Genomic DNA, 21,867 nt, shown 5'->3' on the forward strand with positions numbered 1-21,867 from the left:
TTTTAATAAGGAATCTAGAACTATGGAAATGGTTGTCAATCCTAGCTGACAAACAGAATCATTAGGGGGAAACACACACACACACACACACACACACTTATAAACACCAATATTAACTTCTCTGACTGAATTCATCTGGCTGACACACTTTGCTTGTCTGGGTGGAGTTGAACAATTTGAGCATGCCTTCTCCAAGATGCCACAGTTCATTCATTCCTTACTGTCTCACACATGGCCCTCTTCACATATTTATATAACCTGCCTACGAGAATTTTTTTTTTAAGATTTTACTTATTAATTTTTACAGGGAGAGGAGAGGGTAGGGGAAGCGAGAAGTATCAACTCATAGTTGCTTCACTTGAGTTGTTCATCAGTTGCTTGCTATATGTGTCTTGACTCGGAAAGGCCAGGGTTTTGAACTGGCGACCTTAGCACTCCAGGTCTGTGATCTATCCACTGCGCCACCACAGGCCAGGTGGGGGAATCTGACCCTGCCTCAGAGCAGCCAAATCATCAGCCTTCCTTCCCCACCAACCCCCCTTGGCACCACAGGTAACTCTGATAGACAGTCAGCTCTAGGAACTGTCAGTCTTTGAGCATTGAATTGACTTTTTTCTGTCTGTAGAGCTTCTACATTCTGCTGATAGAGAATCACAGGGAGGTGTTAAAAATTACTGATGCCCACCCAGTCTTCCTACAGCCCTTCCCTGGGGGAATATACAGTTTCTTGGGGAAGGACATATTTTTCAGATGGAAGGGAGTGTGGTGTGTTAAGTAAAATTGTTTAATTTGGTTGTGGGATCAGTTAGATTTCTGATACTAAGTTTCCCTTTATAATGAAATTCCAGATAATAGCAGAATTTCTTTGTGCAATATGACTGGCAAGCTACATGTTGACAGCAAATTAAAATAAGATTTTTCATGTATATCTCTTAAAATATTTGATATTAGAGCTCCACACCTTACTGTCTATCAAGTCGACCCTGTGGAAAGATCCGTAGTTTCCCATGAAATGAGGGATTCTGCCCAGTCTTGGACCAGGGAGACCTGGAACAGAGGGAGACCTCTGTGAGTATAAAAGATATGCAAGCTTTAGGCAAGTTCAGACCAAGATCTGCAAGAGCCTCCACTGCGATGTGTACATATGGAGACTTGGATTCAGGGTTAAATAAACGGAGCTTTGATGTTCCTGCTTCACCTGCACACTATCCTATTCTAACTGAATTACATTCAGGATTTGGTTTGACTTCAATTTTTTTTTTTGTTTGTAGGAAGAGCCATTTTTATTCTCCTAAATTTAATGTAATTTTTTTGCCTCCCCACCTCCTGCCCAGTGGCAGAAGATTTATCTCAATCAGAGCAGCGTTTTCAACATTTTTCATCTCATGACACACATAAGCTAATTACTAAAACCGTAGCACACCAAAAAAATATATTTTTTGCCAATCTGACAAAAAAAATTTGGTATGGCCCTGGCCGGATAGCTAAGTTGGTGAGAGCATCATCTTGATGCATAGAGGTTGCCAGTTCAATTCCCAGTCAAGTCACATACAGAAACAGATTGATATTTCTCCCTCTCTCTCTCTCCCCCCCCTTCCTCTCTTTCTCACGTCAATCAATAAAAAAAAAATTTTTTTTTTTGTATTTTTCTGAAGCTGGAAACGGGGAGAGACAGACAGACTCCCGCATGTGCCCGGATCCACCCGGCATGCCCACCAGGGGGCGATGCTCTGCCCACCAGGGGGCGATGCTCTGCCCCTCCGGGGCGTTGCTCTGTTGCGACCAGAGCCACTCTAGTGCCTGGGGCAGTGGCCAAGGAGCCATCCCCAGCGCCCGGGCCATCTTTGCTCCAATGGAGCCTCGGCTGCGGGAGGGGAAGAGAGAGACAGAGAGGAAGGAGAGGGGGAGGGGTGGAGAAGCAGATGGGCGCTTCTCCTGTGTGCCCTGGCCGGGAATCGAACCCGGGACCTCTGCACGCCAGGCCAATGCTCTACCACTGAGCCAACCGGCCAGGGCCTAAAAAATTTTTTAAACAGGTATAATTTTGATTCATTCATACCAGAAGGCTGTTGTTGTGTTGGCTGTTGTCATTTTTTGAATTTGACAATTAAAGGAAAAGAGGTCAATGCCCCTGAAATATATAGTTCAGGTATTGCATACTTTAAAAATTCTTGTGGCACGCTGGTTGAAAATCACCGAGTGAGAGGTAATTCAGGTTTCTTTAAGTCAAGTTCAGGCTTCTCTTTGTCTCTCTCCCGGGTGGGTTCTAAGTTCTGGGCCTCCTCTTAGAGCTCAGCGTGGGAGTTGGAGTGATGGGGTATGATGATGTCACCGATCCAGAGCTCAGCGTGGGAGTTGGAGTGATGGGGTATGATGATGTCACCGATCCAGAGCTCAGCGTGGGAGTTGGAGTGATGGGGTGTGATGATGTCACCGATCCAGAGCTCAGTGTGGCAGTTGGAGTGATGGGGTATGATGATGTCACCGATCCAGAGCTCAGCGTGGGAGTTGGAGTGATGGGGTATGATGATGTCACCGATCCAGAGCTCAGTGTGGGAGTTGGAGTGATGGGGTGTGATGATGTCACCGATCCAGAGCTCAGTGTGGCAGTTGGAGTGATGGGGTATGATGATGTCACCGATCCAGAGCTCAGTGTGGGAGTTGGAGTGATGGGGTGTGATGATGTCACTGATCCAGCTTGTCCCGCCTGCTCCTCAGCTGCCCATCCTCTCCCAGCAAAACTACCATATTTCCCCATGGATAAGATGCACCTTTTTTTCAAAAAATTTGGGGTCTAAAAACTGGGTGTGTCTTATACAGTAGTTATAGACATTTAACTTGCATTTCCTGCTTTTTTGTGCTCATTGTTGAAGACAGTGATTCGTCATCAGACACAGAGGAGGACAAGCTAATGGATGGGAGTTTTGACAGTGATGAGGAATTGTATGACTTTTATGATGGATAAAACTTGAGTTCAATAATTTTGCATAATACATCTTTTTTCAAATTTTGGACCCCCAAATTAAGGTGTGTTTTATCATGGGTGTGTCTCATCTATGGGAGCGTCTTATCCATGGGGTTTTATCATGGGTGTGTCTCATCCATGGGAGCGTCTTATACATGGGGAAATATGGGTATGTTGCTGCCTAGGATCTCTTCAGATTTCTCTCTAGCTCAGTGAATTCATACCATTTAAAGGACACGGGACCATTTGTTAGTAACTTATTATTATTAAGACTGATGTCAATGAATCTCACATACTAGTGCAATCTCAAACTTTATTTTTATTTATTTATTTATTTATTTATTTATTTATTTATTTATTTATTTATGTGAGAGGAGGGAAGATAGTGAGGTAGACTTCTGCATGCATCCCGACGAGGACCCACCTAGCAAGCTCATCGGGGTCAATGAATGTTTGAGTACCGAACTAGTTTTAGCACCTGAGGCTGTTGTGCTCCAACAAAGCTATTCTCAGCACCTGGGGCCACACTTGAACCAATCAAGTCACTGCCTGCAGTAAAGGAAAAGGGAAAGAAAGGGAGAAGGGGCAGGGGAGAAGCAGATGGTCATTTCTCCTTTGTGCCGTGACTGGGAATTGAACACCAGACCAATGCTCTATCCACTGAGCCACCAGCAGGGCTGCAATCTCAAACTTTAATGTGCATACTAGCTACTGGGAATCATGGTGAAATGAAGGCTGTGACTCAGTAGGTCTGGATTAGGGCAAGGGTGTATACTTCTAACAAATTGTCAGGTGATATCGAGGGTACTAGTCCATGGAGCACACTTTGAGGAGGAAGGTTGCAAAGTCGAAAGGGTCTTGACTTTAATGGAACTCTCAGCCTGTATCTCTTCCATTTGCCTGGGGAAGTGATATAGTAACAGGGAAAGATTTGGTTAAATGGCTACAAATGCACTCCCATTTTCCACCTCTTCATTTCTTTAGGGAACATCTCTGCTTAAATCAATAAAAGAAAAGCACTTCCCTAAGATGCTTTTAAGGCTGTTTTCAATTACCACATACCCAGGTATGTCTGTTAGAATGATATCACTCTTGACTCCCCCCCATGCCCTTATAGTTCATTGTATTCCCATGTATCCTACTGGGAAAGAGGAAAAAAAGAGATGACGTCCCCTAACACTCATGCCTTGAGTGTGGACAACACTTAATTCCTTATTTTTAAAGAATAGAATACAGCAAAAGTCTTGGGATGTCACTTCTGAGATTGGTTTACACAATAATTGACTTCCTTCTTGGATATGTGCTCTTTCTTAGATCACTTGTGCTGGGGTTGCCAGTTGCCATTTTGTGAGCAGTCCTGTGGGGAGAACCACCATAGTGCAACAAGAAAACGAGGGCCTGAATGAGAGACCTTGAGCCAGAGGCACCCAGCTAAGAGAACTCAGGATTTCTCACCGATAGATTTTTTTTCTTTGAGCAGAGAAACAGAGAGAGGGAGAGGTGAGAAGCATCAACTCGTAGTTGCCGCATTTTGGTTTTCACTGATTGCTTTCCATATGTGCCTTGACCAGGGAGGGGCTCCAGCCAAGTCAGTGACCCCTTGCTCAAGCCAGTGCCCTTGGGCTTTAAGCCAGAGACCATAGGATCACATCAATGATCCTACACTCAAGCTACTGAACCTGTGTTCTAGCCTGTTGATCTCGCATTCTAGCCTGACAATCTTGTGTTCTAGCCTGATTATCTCACGCTCAAGCTGGTGAACCTGCATTCTAGCCTGATGAGCCCATGCTCAAGCCAGCGACCTCTCAGACCTCAGCGTCCCACACAACCACCAGTGAGCAAACAGAAATTTTTTTTTTTTGCATTTTTCTGAAGCTGGAAACAGGAAGAGACAGTCAGACAGACTCCCACATGCGCCCCACCGGGATCCACCCGGCACGCCCACCAGGGGGCGATGCTCTGCCCATCAGGGGGCGATGCTCTGCCCATCCTGGGCGTCGCCATGTTGCGACCAGAGCCACTCTAGCGCCTGAGGCAGAGGCCACAGAGCCATCCCCAGCGCCTGGGCCATCTTTGCTCCAATGGAGCCTTGGCTGCGGGAGGGGAAGAGAGAGACAGAGAGGAAGGCGCTGCAGAGGGGTGGAGAAGCAAATGGGCGCTTCTCCTGTGTGCCCTGGCCGGGAATTGAACCCGGGTCCTCCGCACGCTAGGCCGACGCTCTACCGCTGAGCCAACCAGCCAGGGCAGAAATTGTTGTTTTAAGCTTCTCAGATTTGGTCTAATTTATTATTCAGCAATAGATAACCAATTTACTTACCTAACTCAGACACTAGGCATTTGGGGAACATTATTAAAATGGCCTACTAATTTATCACGAAGGTAATGCAGAATTAATATGAAAAAAGGAAAGAAGTAAAATTCTTGGGCTAAGGGTGGATATTTGGGACTCAGTAAGTGCTCAGCAAGACACATTCATCTACATATCAGCTGCTAGACCTTTGGCCTTTATTTTTATTTTTTCAACGTGGAACTCTCCAGTGTCTGAGTTCGAAACTCAGCTTAACCTTTGTAGCTATAAACTGACTACACTTGTCTTATTATCTTGCCTTGGAAGAGAACGGGTGAAATCAGTATTTCTCACGTCACTAAAGCCCCGTTGCTAACACCTCGGGGCTGGCAGAGGCTGGAGTTTCTTTTCCTCTGCCCCTTTTCTAGTCTCAATAGCTGAGTTGTCTGACTCTGAGAAAACCACCTTCGATTACATAAAGGTTATTAGGGGCTGGGGAAACACTAGTCCTTTTGTTACCAGCAATCTCGAGAGTTTAGGAGTGGGGGTAACCCCTGGAACATTGGGCGGGCTTTGTGTTCTCTCCAACTGCGGGGCTTTTATCAAACCCCAGAGACAGGAATTTCTAGTTTTCTAAAAGTTGTGCGGAACGGATCCCGAAGGCCAGAAAGGCGCGTCCCCAGCCTCCAGGGCTTGGACTTTTCCCCGCGCTGCGCCGCGCTGGGCGGCCACGAGCAGGGAGACCCCCGCGCCTCCCCACTTCCCGCCGCGCGCCGAGCGCCGAGCGCGGGGGTGGGCGGGGTGGGGGCGGGGCCGCCGCGCTCCTCCCCCCCCCGCGCTCCTCCCTCCCCCCTCCCGCGCTCCTCCCCCCCCTCCCGCGCTGTCCCCACCTACTTCCCTTTCTGGGTCCGGCCGCCCTGCGGGCGCGACCTCTCCCGACAGTGACGAGCCGGGAGGTACCCGCCGCCGCCTCCGCCGCCGCGGGGGGAGCCATGCCCGCGCCCCGCTGCGCCCCGAGCGCACCCCCGGCCGCCCGCCGCTCCACGGGCCGGCGGCGGGAGTGAGCGGGAGCGGCGGGCGAGGAGCTGCCGCCTGGCCCGCGATGTCACCATTGTTCAGCTGGGTGGCCAAGGTAGGCGGCGTCCGGGCAGCGGCGGTTGGGTGCCCGTTATGGCAGGGGACGGCTCTGGGAGCCGGTGTTCCGGCGGGCGCGGTTCAGGGAACATGTGTAGCCGTCGGGCCGTCGGGGATCCGCAGCGCGGGGAGCGCCGGCGGCGGAGGGTCCCACTGCGCCCTGGCCGCCACGGCGGGGTCGCCCCGCAGCCCGGGACCGCGGCGGGAGAGCGGCCAGCGCGTGCCGGCTCGTTGTCCTGATGGTTCTCATTCATTCGTATCCGTCTCTCTGGAGCAGATGGGCGAGTGGACAGGTGGGGAGAGTACGGCTGACGGGGGGGACCCAGGAGTTCCCGCCTAGCCTAGCGATCAGCCTCTGTGGTCCCGCAGCCGCGCCACGCACCGGGGGTTCACCGTTTGGTGTTTCACCGGCTTGGGGATCTGTGTCTCACCTCCTTGATCTAGGTGTGTAATTGATGGTCCGGATAGTATACTGAGAATGTCGAAAACGCTGATGAACTTAGTGCACCTGGAGGGCGTCTGTCTTTTTGTCTGTAACTCCCTAGTTTCAAAGACAGGTTTTGAAGTCTGAATTTTAAATATAAGTTCTTTGCTTTCTATTTCCTTAAAGTTTTACTTTCAGAACATTGGCGCCTTCAGAATAACTGAGCGTTACAAATGCAGGCCACTTTCACTATTGCTAAAATGAAGGGATTGGAGTAGATTTCCAGAGTTCTCACCAGCTTTAATAGCAATGGAATTATAACCCACTGGAGTACCAGGTATTTGTGCGTTTTGAATGAGGCATCCCTCACAGCCTCTAGGGCCAGCGGGGCAATAAGGGCATCTTTCTCGCTCCCCACGGACCCTCTCCCTTTGCTAACACCTTAGTAGAGCTCACTCTAGCCATTCTGTGACCCTTAGGTGGTTGTTCTAGCTCTAGCTATGATACAACGCTTTTGGAGTGTTATTTTCAAGTACATTTTTATAAATACCTGTTTATGAAAGAGATAAGGCTTGCTTGTCCTTTAAGTGATAATAAAATGGAAACACAGAAACCAGATAAGATTAGTTATTCGACAGGTGCTATGCTCTATTCCATCACTGGGTCCTCATTAGAATTTTCACTTCTTGAAACATATTTCAAATGAAATATGGTAGTAAAATGAAATGAGAGAAGTTTTTTGCATCTTTATAATATTTTACTGAAGAAAAATTGATAATACCCAGATTAGTTTTTGGTTTGAAATGATTGCTAATTGTCTTTTGTAAGTAATGCTACATTTTGAAAATGGTGTTATGTAGTTTAAAAAGTAATTCAGGGTGTGTGATCTGGTTATATTTCACTTACGCATTCTCGGTTGAGCATTTGAATCTACTTTTATATTTTTATAATGTAAGGCCAAAGAAGGAAAAAATCCAAATAGAAATTCATGTTTTTAATTACAAAATCAATAATAAGTAAATCTAAAAAAAACCCTCAACTTACTGCCACTACTGTTTTATAATTTTATTTCCTTTTCCAAAATACATTTAATAAAGTACTTTTCACTATGGGAGTGAGATGGATTTTTGTTTACACTGGCCTACAGAGCTACATGAAAACACCAGACCAAAGCCTTATTTAAAAACAAAACACAAACAAAAAAAAAAAAAAACAAGGACTTTTACAAGGATTGTTAGCTAATGGGCAATACTTTTGAAAAGCTCATGTAAATGAATTTTATGTTTATAATTTGATCTTAATTCTGGATTATTCCAGAGTTATTTAAACTGCAGAACAATAAGAACAAACTGAAATGTTTTCAGAGAAAATTTATAAATAGCTTTTAAAGATATTGTTATTTTATAATTTATTTCTTCTAGGAGGTATGCTATTATGAATTACATCCAGAAATTGATTTTTTTGGATAATATGTTATTTTGTGAGAGCTTTTAGAATATGAAAGTTCATTTCTTGGGGTTATAGATTCTAAAAGTTGCTTTTATGGAACTTGTTTGGTTTTCAGTTAAGAGGCAAGTCATTAATGCACTTTGAATTATAGACTAAAGAATGTTTTGAAAGCAGAAGCAACAGTCACAGATACTGCACACAGTGTGCATAATTCCAAAGTGCATTTATAATTGATTTTAGAATGGATCCTTCAAGCACACACAAATACATATGAATACGAACATCTCATTTCCTTTTCAGTTGTGACCTTTACAAACTGCAGCTCAACAGCTGGTAGGGATGGAGAAGGGGACTGGGAGCAGCTTGAGGTGGGTGGATACCTGAACATGAATTTGTTTTTATTGGGTGATGCATTAATATTGCATAGCTATTTACAGTGAGCAGTTATATGGTGTAAGAACACAGCCAAAGCTGGGAAGAATTATATTAAAAAGAGGTTATCTGTTTAAAGAAAAGAAAGAAAAAGAAAAAATAGTAAGCACTTTTTTTTGTTTGTTTTATATCAGGCATGACCTAGAACAGGGATAGTCAACCTTTTTTTACCTACCGCCCACTTTTGTATCTCTTTTAGTAGTAAAATTTTCTAACCGCCCACCGGTTCCACAGTAATGGTGATTTATAAAGTAGGGAAGTAACTTTATAAAATTATAAAGCAGAGTTACAGCAAGTTAAAGCATATAATAATAATTACTTACCAAGTACTTTATGTCGGATTTTCGCTAAGTTTGGCAGAATAAATCCTTATAAAACAACTTACTATAGTTAAATCTTTTTATTTATACTTCCTTTGTTCCGCTACCGCCCACCATGAAAGCTGGAACACCCACTATTAGGCGGTAGGGACCAGGTTGACTACCACTGACTTGGAATATTAAAGCAGCTGTGAATTGTGTCACAAATGGGGACAGGTTATGTAGAGGTGTGATGTCTTGATTAGCCTTCCATTGGGGACAGTTTAGTTTTTATGTAGATGATAAATAAAAACAAGTCTCTCAAGCTTTGTGGTTTTCATACCGAACCCATAGAGGTCTCCAGCAGCCTGGCAGTGTGGAGTATTTCTCTGCCTCCGCAGAGCAGTTAGTGAAGACTGGCCGACCTGCCAGGCCGCTTTCTGCATTTACCTGGGCTTGCCCCTGCTGGTAAAGATAGCAGCTAAGATTATTGCTGGTATCTCAGGTGAGTGGATTATAAATATATATGTCCATTTATCAAGTAAAATGGAAAACCGGAGTAAAATATAGTCGAATTGCTGTGTTCTCAAGTCCAAATTTAGTTTCATATAGTTTAGGCCTTGTATTAAGTTATTTTCCAGAGCTAATGTATTTATTCAACAGGTGTTTGTGGGTACCTTCTGTGTCCAGACACTGTTCATGCCCTGGAGGAGGAAGTTCACTTTGCACAATAGGTTTACCCTTTAAAAGGGCACGCGGAAACTTCGTAAGCCACATACTGAAAAATGCATTAGGGAAGGAATGAATCCTTTTGTAAAACAAGTGATTGATTACTAATTGATATCCTAAGCAATACTAGGTTTCTTTTTTTTTTTTTTTTTTTAAGTGAGAGGCAGGGAGTCAGAGACAGACTCCTGAATATGCCCTGACCAGGATCCACCCAGCAAACCCGCTACCGTGCAATACTCTGCCCGTCTGGGCCGCTGCTCCATTGCTTGGCAACTGAGCTATTTTAGTGCCTAAGGTGAGGCCAAGAGCCATCTTCAGTGCTTGGAGCCAACTTTGATCGAATCAGTTGAACCATGGCTGTGGGAGGAGAAGAGAGAGAGAAAGAGAGAGATAGAGAGAGGGGGTGAGGAGTGGAGAAGCAGATGGTTGCTTCCCCTGTGTACCCTAACCGGGAATCGAACCCAGGACTTCCACACACTAGGCCGATGCTGTACCACTGAGCCAACCAGCCAGGGCTATACTAGGTTTCTTATGTTTTGGCCTTGCTTAAAACTTATAGATTTATAGCCATTATCCATTTAATAAGTCATTCAACAAAATGTTTTTGATGCAGATATTTATTGAGCACCTGCTATGTGCCAGATACTGTTTGAGGAACTGGCGATGAAGCAGTGAACAAGGCAGCCCATGTCCATGTTTTCATGGAGCTCGAATTCTAGCTGGGAGAGACAGCTAATAGATGGGAAAAGCAGGCAAGTAGATGAGCAAGGCAGTTTCAGATGGTGGTGAGTGTTAGGAAGTAAAGTAAACAAGGAGATTTGGCAGAGGGACTGCGCCTGGGGTGGTGAGGAGGGGACATTGCATCAGAGTGGAAAGAGGGCACTAAAAATGGTCCAGGCAGAGGGAACAGCAGGAACCGAGGCCTGAGGTGGCACCAGGTGGGCCTGTTGCAGAGGTAGGAAGAAGGCAGGCATGACTAGAGGTAGACCTTGAGTGAGAGGGGTAGTCTGAGCCAGGCCATTTCAGGCTCTGTAGGCACAGTATGGATTTGGATTTACTTTAAAGCGCAGAAGAGGCCATTAGAGGGTGAGAAAGAGCGGAGTGACGTCAGCTAGTGTGTACTTTGGGTGGAAGCAGATGGACCACTCAGGCTCTTGTGGTTGGGGCAGGAGGCGATGGTGGTAGCTGTACGTGGATAGTAAGGACAGAACACCGATGGATACATAATAGTTTTTTGTCTTCTGAAATGATGGGACCCAGTGACTCTGCTCTCTTGTTTGTCTGAAGTTGGTGCAAATGACCAGGTAGCTAACTGCTTCTATTGAGTTGAGTTCAAGGGCAGCGTGTCCTTTGTTCAGCTGCCTCTAGCTGCTGCTTTCAGTCACAGCTGTGCCTAGACGCCGGGCGTATTTATTTACCTTTGAGGTTTTCTGCAGGCTGGAGCAGCCCACTGTGGGTGCCTTAGATCAGTTGGACTTGCCTTTCTGTTGACACAGCACACAGCAGCCTTCCTGTAAGCGTGCGTCTGACTAGCTAGTATTCAGGGAGTCCTGCTGTTTTAAAGTCAGTCTGATGATAGTGTGTTCTAGTGTAATGTGATGGGTTATTTAAAAATATGTATTAAAAGTGTTTTTTTTTCCTCCTGTAGACTTACATGACTTTTAATTAGTGTATATTTGAGTTTAATAAAGAGGGAAAACTTGTTGTCATAGTCAAACCATCCCTTGAATTTGAAAAATTTGCTGACACTGCTAAGCAAAGCTACTGTAGTCCTCCTGAACAAGATTTCAGCAGAGAACCCATGGGGGGTGTTTTTGTCTGGCGGTGGCAGTAGCTTCTCTGAGTTTCGGGAGCTCTAGTTTCTCAGTGACAATAATTTAGGCCTAGGTAGGTTGTACTAAGAGAGAATAGAGAAAAGCAGGGAGAGAAACCCCATCCATGGTCTCCTAAAGAGAAAAAAGCAAAGGATATCGTTTGTTTTCCAAATTCTCTGAACTGACCTTAGCCTCTATGTGCCCCTGTCTCCATCTTCCATGTCTGACCCTCTAAAGCAGGGGTCTCAAACTCACGGCCCGCGGGCCGCATGCGGCCCGCCGAACAATTTTGTGCGGCCCGCAGACTAATCCATGAAGTTCAAAATATTTTGGATAAAATTAAGTAAGCCTAGGGGCCTACTTGTATTTTTCATTTCTCTAGCATCCTAGCTAGATATTAGCTTAGTTAACAGCAGTTGTGATACGAACTACAGTTTCTGGTCGTTTTGTGACACTGAGTAAACTGCATGTACGATTGTGCTTGTTGTACTGATTTTTTTTTTTTTGTTTTCAACTGCAGTGAGAAAAGTGTTGCGTAACAGTTGCCTTTTGTAGGCCTGCCTAGTGTGGCCCGCCGAACGGCTGTGATCTTGCTCTGCGGCCCACATGCTGAGTTGAGTTTGAGACCCCTGCTCTAAACCCTTCTCACCTCTCACCCTTTCCCTGGAACATCTCCGATTACTCATGCATTCATTCATTCATTCATTTGATGAATTGTACCAAACAGGGTAGAAAATAGCCCCAAGGGCGTTTCCTCTGTCCTGTGGGAACTGCTCTGCAAGGGGATGTCCGACCACTGGCCAGCTGGGCTGTGGCACGGGAGTGGGGAGCAGGGAGCGGCCCCGCCCTGCTGGAAGGTGGCCAGGGAGGAGCGAGCAGAGGGCAGCAGGCAGCTGGAGTAGTATGTGCAAAGAGGACCCGGAGCACATGGGAGGAACCCCAGTCCCAGGCTGTTGGTCAGGCTGGAAGGAAAATCTGCTGCAGGGAGTGGCAGAGGGTGAGAGGCCAGGTGAGCAGGGGCCAGGATGCACACGACATGCCCACCCCTTCAGAGCAGCTGGCATTTTATCCTGGGGCTCCCGAAGTCCCCATGTGGGGACTAAAGCGATCTTTGCCCAAACTCTCATAGACACATAGTCCATTCTGTGCGAGGCCTTGAGTTATAGTTATTTGAATGTTTTATCTCCTCCCCTAACCTGTAAACTCCGTGAAAACGGGTGGTGTTGTGTTACATGCCAGTGCATACAAATCACTGGGGCAACTTGGTCAAATGTACTCTGCTTTAGAAGGTCCGGACTGGAACGGAAGAATGTGTGTTTGCAGCAAGCACCCTGGCGGGGCTGATGTGTCTGTCTGGGGACCCCACTCTGAGCAGCAGGGCTCCCCCTGTGTGCATTCCGTTACACCTGCCTTTACACAGAGCGCTCATTCATATGTTTTTGGAAAAAAAATGCCATGATTTCAGATTAGGTCCTTATATCTTCTGAGAGGATAACAGTGGAAATTATGAAATAAAACTTTTAAAACTTAAACTCAGCAATAACCTTGAAACTGGGAGTCTGGGAACAGGAGTGGAAGGAAGAATTTGAACTGCGTACTCTTGCACCTTTTAAAAAATGTGAACTTTTTACATATTAACTCGTCGGTTTCTGGAATTTAAAAAATACTTTGGCCTTTCCTCTTTTTCAGTACATTTAACTTTATCAAACCAAATACCATAAAGATATTATAATAGAGTAGGAATCAGATCATTATTAATTCTCATTTTAAATAGACTTTTTAAGAGTAATTACAGCAAACCTGAGCAGAAGGTTCAGAGATTTCCCATAGAAATAGTCTTCCTCATTGTCAATATCCCCACCAGGGAGGTGCAGTGGGTGCAGTTGATAACCCTGCTTGGCCATAGCATCCAAGTCTAGATACTGTTGTTCACTGTTAGTGCTGCAGCTCCTGTGTATTTGGACAAATGTACAGTGACATGTATCTGCAGTATCATGCAGAATAGTGCCACTGTCCTAAAAATCCTCTTTGCTCTGCCTGGTCACCTGCTCCTCTGATCTTTATAGTTTTGCCTTTTCCAGAATGTCATGTCGTTGGAATCATAAAGCAAATGTCCTTTTCAGATCGGCTACTTTCACTTAATGATGTACATTGAAGTTTCTTCTGCGTCTTTTCATGACTTGATTGCTCACTGTTTAGTGCTGAACCATATTCCGTTGTCTGGATGGACTGAGTTTATTTCCTCATCTATGGAAGGACATCTTCGTTGCTTCCAAGTTTTGACAGTTATGGATAAAGCTGCTATAAACATTTGTGTGCAGGTTTTTGCGTGGACATAAGTTTTCACCTCCTCTGGGTAAATAGCAAGCAGCACAGTTGCTGAATCATATGCTAAGAATATGTTTAGTTTTGTAAGAAGCTGCCAAACTGTCCTCTAAAGTGGCTGTTAACATTGTGCTTCCCACCAGCAGTGAGTGCGAGTTCCTGTTGCTCCACATCCTCCCCGGCCTCTGGCTTGTCAGGGTTCCAGCTCGCGGCCATGCTGAGAGGTACACGTGGTTTCTCACTGTCGCTGTAGTTAGCATTTCCCTAATGACACAGGGTGTGAGGACCCTCCCCCCTTCTTTTGATTGTTAATTTACAACAAGTAAGAACAATCAGTCTTTCTAAATTTTATTTCATAATACACAGTGGTATTCAGGAACATCTATAAAACATAGAAAAACAAAACTTTATACAGTTATATTTGTGAATCTAAACTTAAGTATCTCTAATTTTTCCATTATTTCTGTTATTTCAGATTTTACTATTGGGAGAGTGATGAACCAGCAGTCAATTGAACTGTTAGCTTTACAAGAAAGACATAAAGGAAGGGTTTTTTTTAGTGTTCACATACTTTGTTACTCTCTCTGTAAATTATTTTTGTATTTGTCATGTGTTTTAATGAGATTAAACTAACAGGCTTTGCTCACTTCGGCTGAACTTTGTTAACTTGGCTGAGCCTATCATATTCTATATGTATCTTTAAAAAAAAAATTAGATCTCATTTTAAAACTGAATACTGTCAAAATGTGCCTAGGACATTGTGAAGAACGTTGGTAAATGTAAATTGTTGAAAACATGGTTGGGTGTGCAGCTGAAGTCCGTGGCCTTAGTGTGTGTGGGGTGCTGGCCCTGTGGCTCTGAGCTGAGCAGGACGGGGGCCCAGCCTGTGTTCAGCAGGGAGAGGGACACTGGGAATATCGTTTAACTTAATGTGTAACTACAGCTGTACATTGGGCTAGATACGTAACCCAGCTTCGGGGAGGTTCTGAGTTAAGAAGGGCCTTCTCTTTCATCCCCCGCACTCCCTGGGCTTTGCATGAATGCATCAGCCATCATGGTGGTGGTCAGTCTACTGTAACCAGAATGTAATCTGGAAATTAATTCCACTGACTCTTCCTACATGAGGAAACTGAGGCCCAGAGCAATGAAGTAATTTAGTTTGAACAAGGTCACACAGCTGGTTTGTGGCAGAACTAAAACCCAAGTTCTTAGACCCCGGGGTTTTGCAGGTCTTGTTAATGTTGCCTTGCTCGTTTGTTTGTGCTTTGCCTCTAAAGTATTTTACTAAAATCAAAAGTCTGGCCTGACCAGGCGGTGGCGCAGTGGATAGAGCGTCAGACTGGGATGCGGAAGGACCCAGGTTCGAGACCCCGAGGTCGCCAGCTTGAGCGCGGGCTCATCTGGCTTGAGCAAAAAACTCACCAGCTTGGACCCAAGGTCGCTGGCTCCAGCAAGGAGTTACTCGGTCTACTGAAGGCCCCCGGTCAAGGCACACATGAGAAAGCAATCAATGAACAACTAAGGTCTCACAACGAAAAACTGATGATTGATGCTTCTCATCTCTCTCCGTTCCTGTCTGTCTGTCCCTATCTATCCCTCTCTCTGACTCTCTCTCTGTCCCTGTAAAAAAAACAAAAACAAAAACAAAAGTCTGTGTGTCTATCAAATAATACATTGTGTTTCAGCATAGTTGATTTAATCACCTGAGTGTGGACATGGGCACTTCAGAGTGGGTCAGGGTCCCTCCAGGAAGAGGTCAAAGGGAGGAAGCCTGACATGGAGCATCTGTTGGGGGATGGGTGGGGATTCTCTGACTTGTGAAGGTGTCACATGTGCCCAAGAGCCTGGGCAGCCTAACCAGCTGTGTGCAGGAAGGACCCAGGACCCGAGGACTTGAGGAGAATGGCAGTTGCCGGAGTCCAGTGCGCTCCCTGGTACTGGGCTGCAGTGACCTGCCGATGGCACTGGGTGCTCCCCTTCCCTGGAGGGCGTCCTGTGGAGATGGGGTCGGTGTGTGTAATGTATCTCTTCTCTTCTAATATGAGATATGGACTTTGCTCGGAAAAACATTACCTGCAGAGAAAATTTAACAGGAGGAGAAATTCCATTAGTGTTAACACAACCATGGATAGGAAGAGATGATTATGTGTATGAGCACTTAATATGTGCCAGTCATTATATTGGGAGCAGTCAACTTTCAAAAAATTGTGGAAGCAACAGTGTTATGCCTACCTCCTGTCCTTTTTGGAAGAGGAGTATGAGGAAACTGAAGTCCAGAGGTTAGGTCACGTAGAGCTATTAAGACGAAAGGTTGAATTACCTGGCTCTACATTTACATTTTATCTGTTGTACTTATGCTGTCTTGGTAACCACACTACCTTAGTCATAAAGGTATTACACACAGGTTCAGGATATAGAACAAGGTTGGTCACAACTTTGAAAAATACCTTGTTCCACTGAGAAATTTTTCTCCCTTAGGTGAGGGGCATCAGATAGGTTCAAGTAATCTGCTTTTAAAAATTGGCGTGTAGTATTGAAGCTGTACAAGAAGTGAAAGTAATACTATTTAAATCCCTGAACTTCATGATGTTCTTGACTGGGGGTGTAGGAGTGAGAAGAAAACAGGAAATAAGAGGAAAAGTCACGGGTACAAAATTGAAGACAGATCAAGATTGTGGGGCGGTTAGGGGCAATTGTGATACACGTGAGAGACGGAAAGAGGTCCGTTCTGAGACGACCATGAGCCTGAGTTTTCTAGTTTCTTGTTGATCCACTGTGGGCTTTAGAGAGGGTTCACTTATTATCTGACCTTCTTTCCAAAGCACTGTGAACCATGTTTCACAGCTAGGCAGCTTCTCTGGAGAGTTATCTGAATGTGAAGAGTCTGTTCTGAAGAGGCTGCGGAGAACCCGACCACAGTGGCCGCTCCAGCCTGTGGCTGTCCACCAGGCAGTGGGTGACAGGCATGCGCTGCAGGCCCAGGTCTGCCTGTCCACCAGGCAGTGGGTGACAGGCATGCGCTGCAGGCCCGGGTCTGCCTGTCCACCAGGCAATGGGTGACAGGCATGCGCTGCAGGCCCGGGTCTGCCTGTCCACCAGGCAGTGGGTGACAGGCATGCGCTGCAGGTCCGGGTCTGCCTGTACCCCAGGCAGCGGGTGACAGGCATGCGCTGCAGGCCCAGGTCTGCCTGTACCCCAGGCAGCGGGTGACAGGCATGCGCTGCAGGCCCAGGTCTGCCTGTGCCTGTACCCCAGGCAGCGGGTGACAGGCATGCGCTGCAGGCCCAGGTCTGCTTGTACCCCAGGCAGCGGGTGACAGGCATGCGCTGCAGGCCCAGGTCTGCCTGTACCCCAGGCAGTGGGTGACAGGCGTGCGCTGCAGGCCCAGGTCTGCCCGAATCTGCTGTTTAACCTTGGCCAGATGCTGTGGGAATGATGACCATTGGCCGGCTGCCCATCAGGTAGCCCTGATTGTCACACAGGGTGATGTCACTGATCATAAACTGTCAGATACATTTTAGGAAGAGCTTGCCAAGGCAACATGGTGAGTGTAGTCATGTGTTTCCAGTAAATTTCTTGATTTGTACTCAAGTTATTACCTCCCGGGGCCTCGGGCCTTTATCTGTAAAATGAGGGCATTATGTTGAATGATTGGTATGATTCTGTTCAATTTGGAATCTAGGTCTGTATTACTGCAAGGTAGGCCAATCCTCTTCAACTGTCCGCCTCTGCTAAGGAAGGGAGGGCCTCTGGGGCCATTGGTCCGGGACAGATTTTCTCTCCAGCTGTTACCAGTGGAGATAGGACCTCCATCAGGTCTCAGTTCTCTGTAAGCATGAATGTGCTCATCCCAGAACGGGAGTCATAGCCGTTCTCCAGGCTGTGGGGGTTTATCCACATAACATACTTCGAATGATGCCTGGCTCAGATTATGCACTTAATAAGGACAAGCAATCACTGCCATTGCTGCTGCCATTGTCGTCATCATCGTTGTGGAATTTAGGGGTGGAGAAGATCTTTACAGTTGCTTAATTCTGTACTCTTTTTTTTTTTTTAAGATGAAACAGTTGAGCCCTCCAGAAGGGAGCTTACTCTTCCAAAGTCATAGCTGAGATTAAGGCGCTCTGGCCCTCAGTCCAGAGCTCTTGCATCACTGATTAATATTTAGAGTTTTTCTGTTGTTTTATCACATTCAGCATGAATTAAACATAAGCCCTGTGGTTCAAGTGCAGAGCAAGAGCAGAGTGCTTTTGTCAGGCCACAAGTCATTTAGATCAGATAGGGAAGTGGGGCGGAGAGAATTCCACAGGCCTCTGCCACCAGCAGCTGGGGTGACCTCGCCCGAGGTCACGCTCTGCCTCAGTTTCCCCTTCCTTAGAAGGGAGCGGCTGCTCAATTGTTTCTGAAGTCCTCTTCATCTCTCAAAATACTGTGAAGAATTTCTTCACTTCTGTGGCTGTTAAAGTCCAGGAAATCATGTGTCAACCAGAGATGTAGATTCTCCAAGTTTGGAAAACTTTAAAAGTAGGAAGGAAGTTTATTTGTTTGGCAGAGTGTATAATTGTAGGCCTGCCGAAAGCAGAGAGTTGGCCAAATGGTAGGTATTTTTGTGCAAGTTCTTTTCACAGGGTGGACCCAGAGGAAATCAGTCATGAGGTGAAAATATACTGTGAGGTCTTTGAGACAATATTTTTGCTTAGAGACACTTGCCCAGGTCTATTGTGATGGTCTCTATTATGTTAGGCTTTTTGTTTTTCTCAGACATGTAAGTTTCTAAAGTTAAAATATTAGAGATATAATTGTAAAATTTGACTTCAAAAACACAAACCAAAAGTCCCTGTGTACTGATTATTAATAAATGAATTGCATAATGGGCCTGAAATAGTGCTAATACGTTCACTATGTAATATGGTCACGACCCTGTTAGTGTTCTAGAAATAGTCATGCTGCTGAGTTTCTAGGTGAGTGGAAGGGATTCTCTTCCCGTATCTGAAAATTTGTGAAGGTGCCACCCAGGGATTTGTATTACACCCGAGTTTCAGGAAGGCAGCCGCTCGAGTCTGTACCTCCCAGTACCATGGAGCTGAGAGAGCCTCACACCAGAGTCTGGTTGTCAGTTCTCTGCTGTCTAAGCTAGTTGAGCTTTGATGGCTGGGCCATTTTCCCTGGGGAAGTCCCTCCGTGCGCTGGACTGCCAGGGCATACAGTTCTGCACTGGTCGTTTGCAGTTGCCCCTGTATTTAGAGTAGTCCTGTGGTATTCCCAGACATTCTTGGCCAAGAAAGCCAGCCTCTCCTTCAAGTTCAGTGTTGATCATGACACATTACTTGTACATCTTCTCTGTGCCAAGTACTTGGGCCACGGGTGCCAGGATGAGAACGATAGCGTGGCTGCCCTCGTGGGGGCGAGGGCAGGGTGTGCCAAGGCGCTCACACAGCAGTCCTGCCGGGAAGCGGACTCAGGGAGATGAGAAACCCCTGAGGGGCCCTTGGGGACGCAGAGGTAGTAATTTTCCAAACGCAGTAAATCCCACCCGACAATCGCACTGCCGAGTTTAAGTAGCAGGGAGAGTCAGGACTGTCGGTACACTGTTAACGGAAACTTTGTTCTCAAAACCATTGCTTTCCTCTTGGGAGCTAGCGATGTGGTTGGATGTGGGTGTTAGGAAGGTGTACCGTGTCCGGGAGCGCCCTCTCTGCAGATTTGGGGGGCTCGTTAAGTCTGACAGTTTTTTTTCTTTTTTGCTTTAATCCTGATTGAATAAACAGACAGTGGAGCCCATGTGGCCTCTCTCTGTGGGGGAAGGGTCAGCTAGCCCTTTCTGCAGACCCCAGGATCGGCACTGGCACCAAAGCCTTCATGCTCACATCGTGCCTGTTGTTAAAACTCGAACTGCAAGGCTTGTGAGTCTAAGAGAAAACCCCAAAGTCACTGGAAATGTGGGCACTGTGTGCTGTTCTATTATTATTTTTTTAACTTAATGGGTTTAGAGGTTTTAGTCAAATAAAGAAATTTTAAACCAAAGACTATATTTCATCCCAGTTAAAAGCAAATCACGGGGACTTGGTGTGGCCCAGAAACAGAGCCCTGAGTGAGAGGTCCGGTTCTGTCCAGCCCGGATGCCAGTCACCGCAGCCCACCGCAGCTTGGTTTCCCGCTGAAATGAATAGGTTGAATGAGCGGTCCGAAGGTTCCACCGGGGGGTGGGGAAGAACACGGGATGGAAGAAGCTATGTGAGGAAAGGCATGGAGGTGGGAATGGAGTGGAGTTGAGAGACTGGCCCCACCCCCAGTGGGTGAATAGGAAGAGATAACTGGGAGGTTCCGAAGGCCAGGCTGGAGTGTGGGTGTTTTGGTGGCAGTGAGAGAGGAGCCCTCAGTCTGGGAGTGGTGGGCAGACCCCTCAGAGCTGTGCTGTCTGGAAGACCAGGCTGTCAGTGGGGAGCGCGGTGGGTGGGCAGAGGCACTAGGAGAGGCGGAGGCGGGGTGCTGCTCAGGGCTCTTGCCGTGGCCTGGCTGAGTTAAGTGCAGGCCTAGGCCAGCGCGCGAGGTTTGGGGCTCATCGTGAGAGAGCCGATGGAAAGATGGAGAGAGGAGAGAGAACAGAAGCCACTTTCGAAGTTTTGAAACGAGTTACCAGAGATCATTTGGGAGATGAGGAGGAAGGAGAGAGGTCTATCTCAGGGCTAAGAGAGTGAACTCGCTTTGGATATCTTAAGGTCAGGGTGCCTGAATTCTGGGTGATTCTTAAAAGATGTGATTGGAAATTTGAGTCAAGTTTAGGAAAGAATTCAGAGCTAAAGATGTAAGTAAAGAAATAATTGGAAGAAGGCTGGACTGGATGGTGAGCGCACAACGCACTGTGCACATGATGTGTGGTAGGGTTGTGCACATGACGTGTGGTAGGGTTGTGCGCATGATGTGTGGTAGGGTTGTGCACATGACGTGTGGTAGAGTTGTGCACATGATGTGTTGTAGAGTTGTGCACATGACGTGTGGTAGGGTCGTGCACATGACGTGTGGTAGGGTCGTGCACATGACGTGTGGTAGGGTCGTGCACATGACGTGTGGTAGGGTCGTGCGCATGACGTGTGGTAGGGTCGTGCGCATGACGTGTGGTAGGGTCGTGCGCATGATGTGTTGTGCACATGATGTGTGGTAGAGTTGTGCACATGATGTGTTGTAGGGTTGTGCACATGATGTGTGGTAGGGTTGTGCACATGATGTGTGGTAGAGTTGTGCACATGACGTGTGGTAGGGTTGTGCACATGATGTGTTGTAGGGTTGTGCACATGATGTGTGGTAGGGTTGTGCACATGATGTGTGGTAGAGTTGTGCACATGATGTGTGGTAGGGTTGTGCACAGGGTTGTGCACATGATGTGTTGTAGAGTTGTGCACGTGATGTGTTGTAGGGTTGTGCACATGATGTGTGGTAGAGTTGTGCACATGATGTGTGGTAGAGTTGTGCACATGATGTGTGGTAGAGTTGTGCACTTGAAACCTAAATAATTCTATTGACCAATGTAACCTCAATAAATTCAATAAAGAAACAGAAAGAAAGAATAAAAAATAAAAAGAAGTCTTTTTTGGGCTGGGGGAGTGGATGAGATTTCCAGAGAGAGACAGCCAGAGCAGAATACCATAAAGAATCTTCCCCAAGACATATCTGTGAGAGTGCATTTCACCACGTACATTCAGAGGGAGGGAACTATGGTATTAAGATTGCCTTACCCTTTCCTCCCCTTAGGGCTTATCTCTATTTCGTTCCTCTTCTTGTAAACCAAGATGGAAGTCCCACTTTTGAAAACAGCAGGATTCAGAGACTACAGTTCCCACTTGTCAGTGGCACTCTTGTTCCTTGATGGTAGGAATAATCAAGGGGAGGTCAGAGCCCAGTCAGCGAGGCACTGTGGCTCTAGACCAGGGGTCCCCAAACTACGGCCCACAGGCCACATACGGCCCCCTGAGGCCATTTATCCGGCCCCCGCCGCACTTCCGGAAGGGGCA

The 21,867-nt window shown here is 46.5% G+C and overlaps 1 protein-coding gene across 6 annotated transcripts in view; it reads left to right on the top strand.

Annotated features, from left to right (window-relative positions):
- Positions 1 to 21,867, top strand: part of TBC1D1 (TBC1 domain family member 1) — a 244,641-nt gene that overhangs the window by 71,128 nt on the left and 151,646 nt on the right. The window contains exon 1 of one of the 6 annotated variants that reach the window (XM_066387176.1): positions 6,165 to 6,384. The exons of the other annotated variants lie outside the window; for them this stretch is intronic. Within the exon in view, the coding sequence (XP_066243273.1) occupies positions 6,355 to 6,384 (30 nt within the window). The 5' untranslated portion in view covers positions 6,165 to 6,354. Of the gene's footprint in view, positions 1 to 6,164; positions 6,385 to 21,867 lie in introns of those variants that run through there. 6 annotated transcript variants of the gene reach the window in all.

Source organism: Saccopteryx leptura, chromosome 5 (assembly GCF_036850995.1).
Source record: "Saccopteryx leptura isolate mSacLep1 chromosome 5, mSacLep1_pri_phased_curated, whole genome shotgun sequence".
Taxonomy (NCBI): domain Eukaryota; kingdom Metazoa; phylum Chordata; class Mammalia; order Chiroptera; family Emballonuridae; genus Saccopteryx; species Saccopteryx leptura.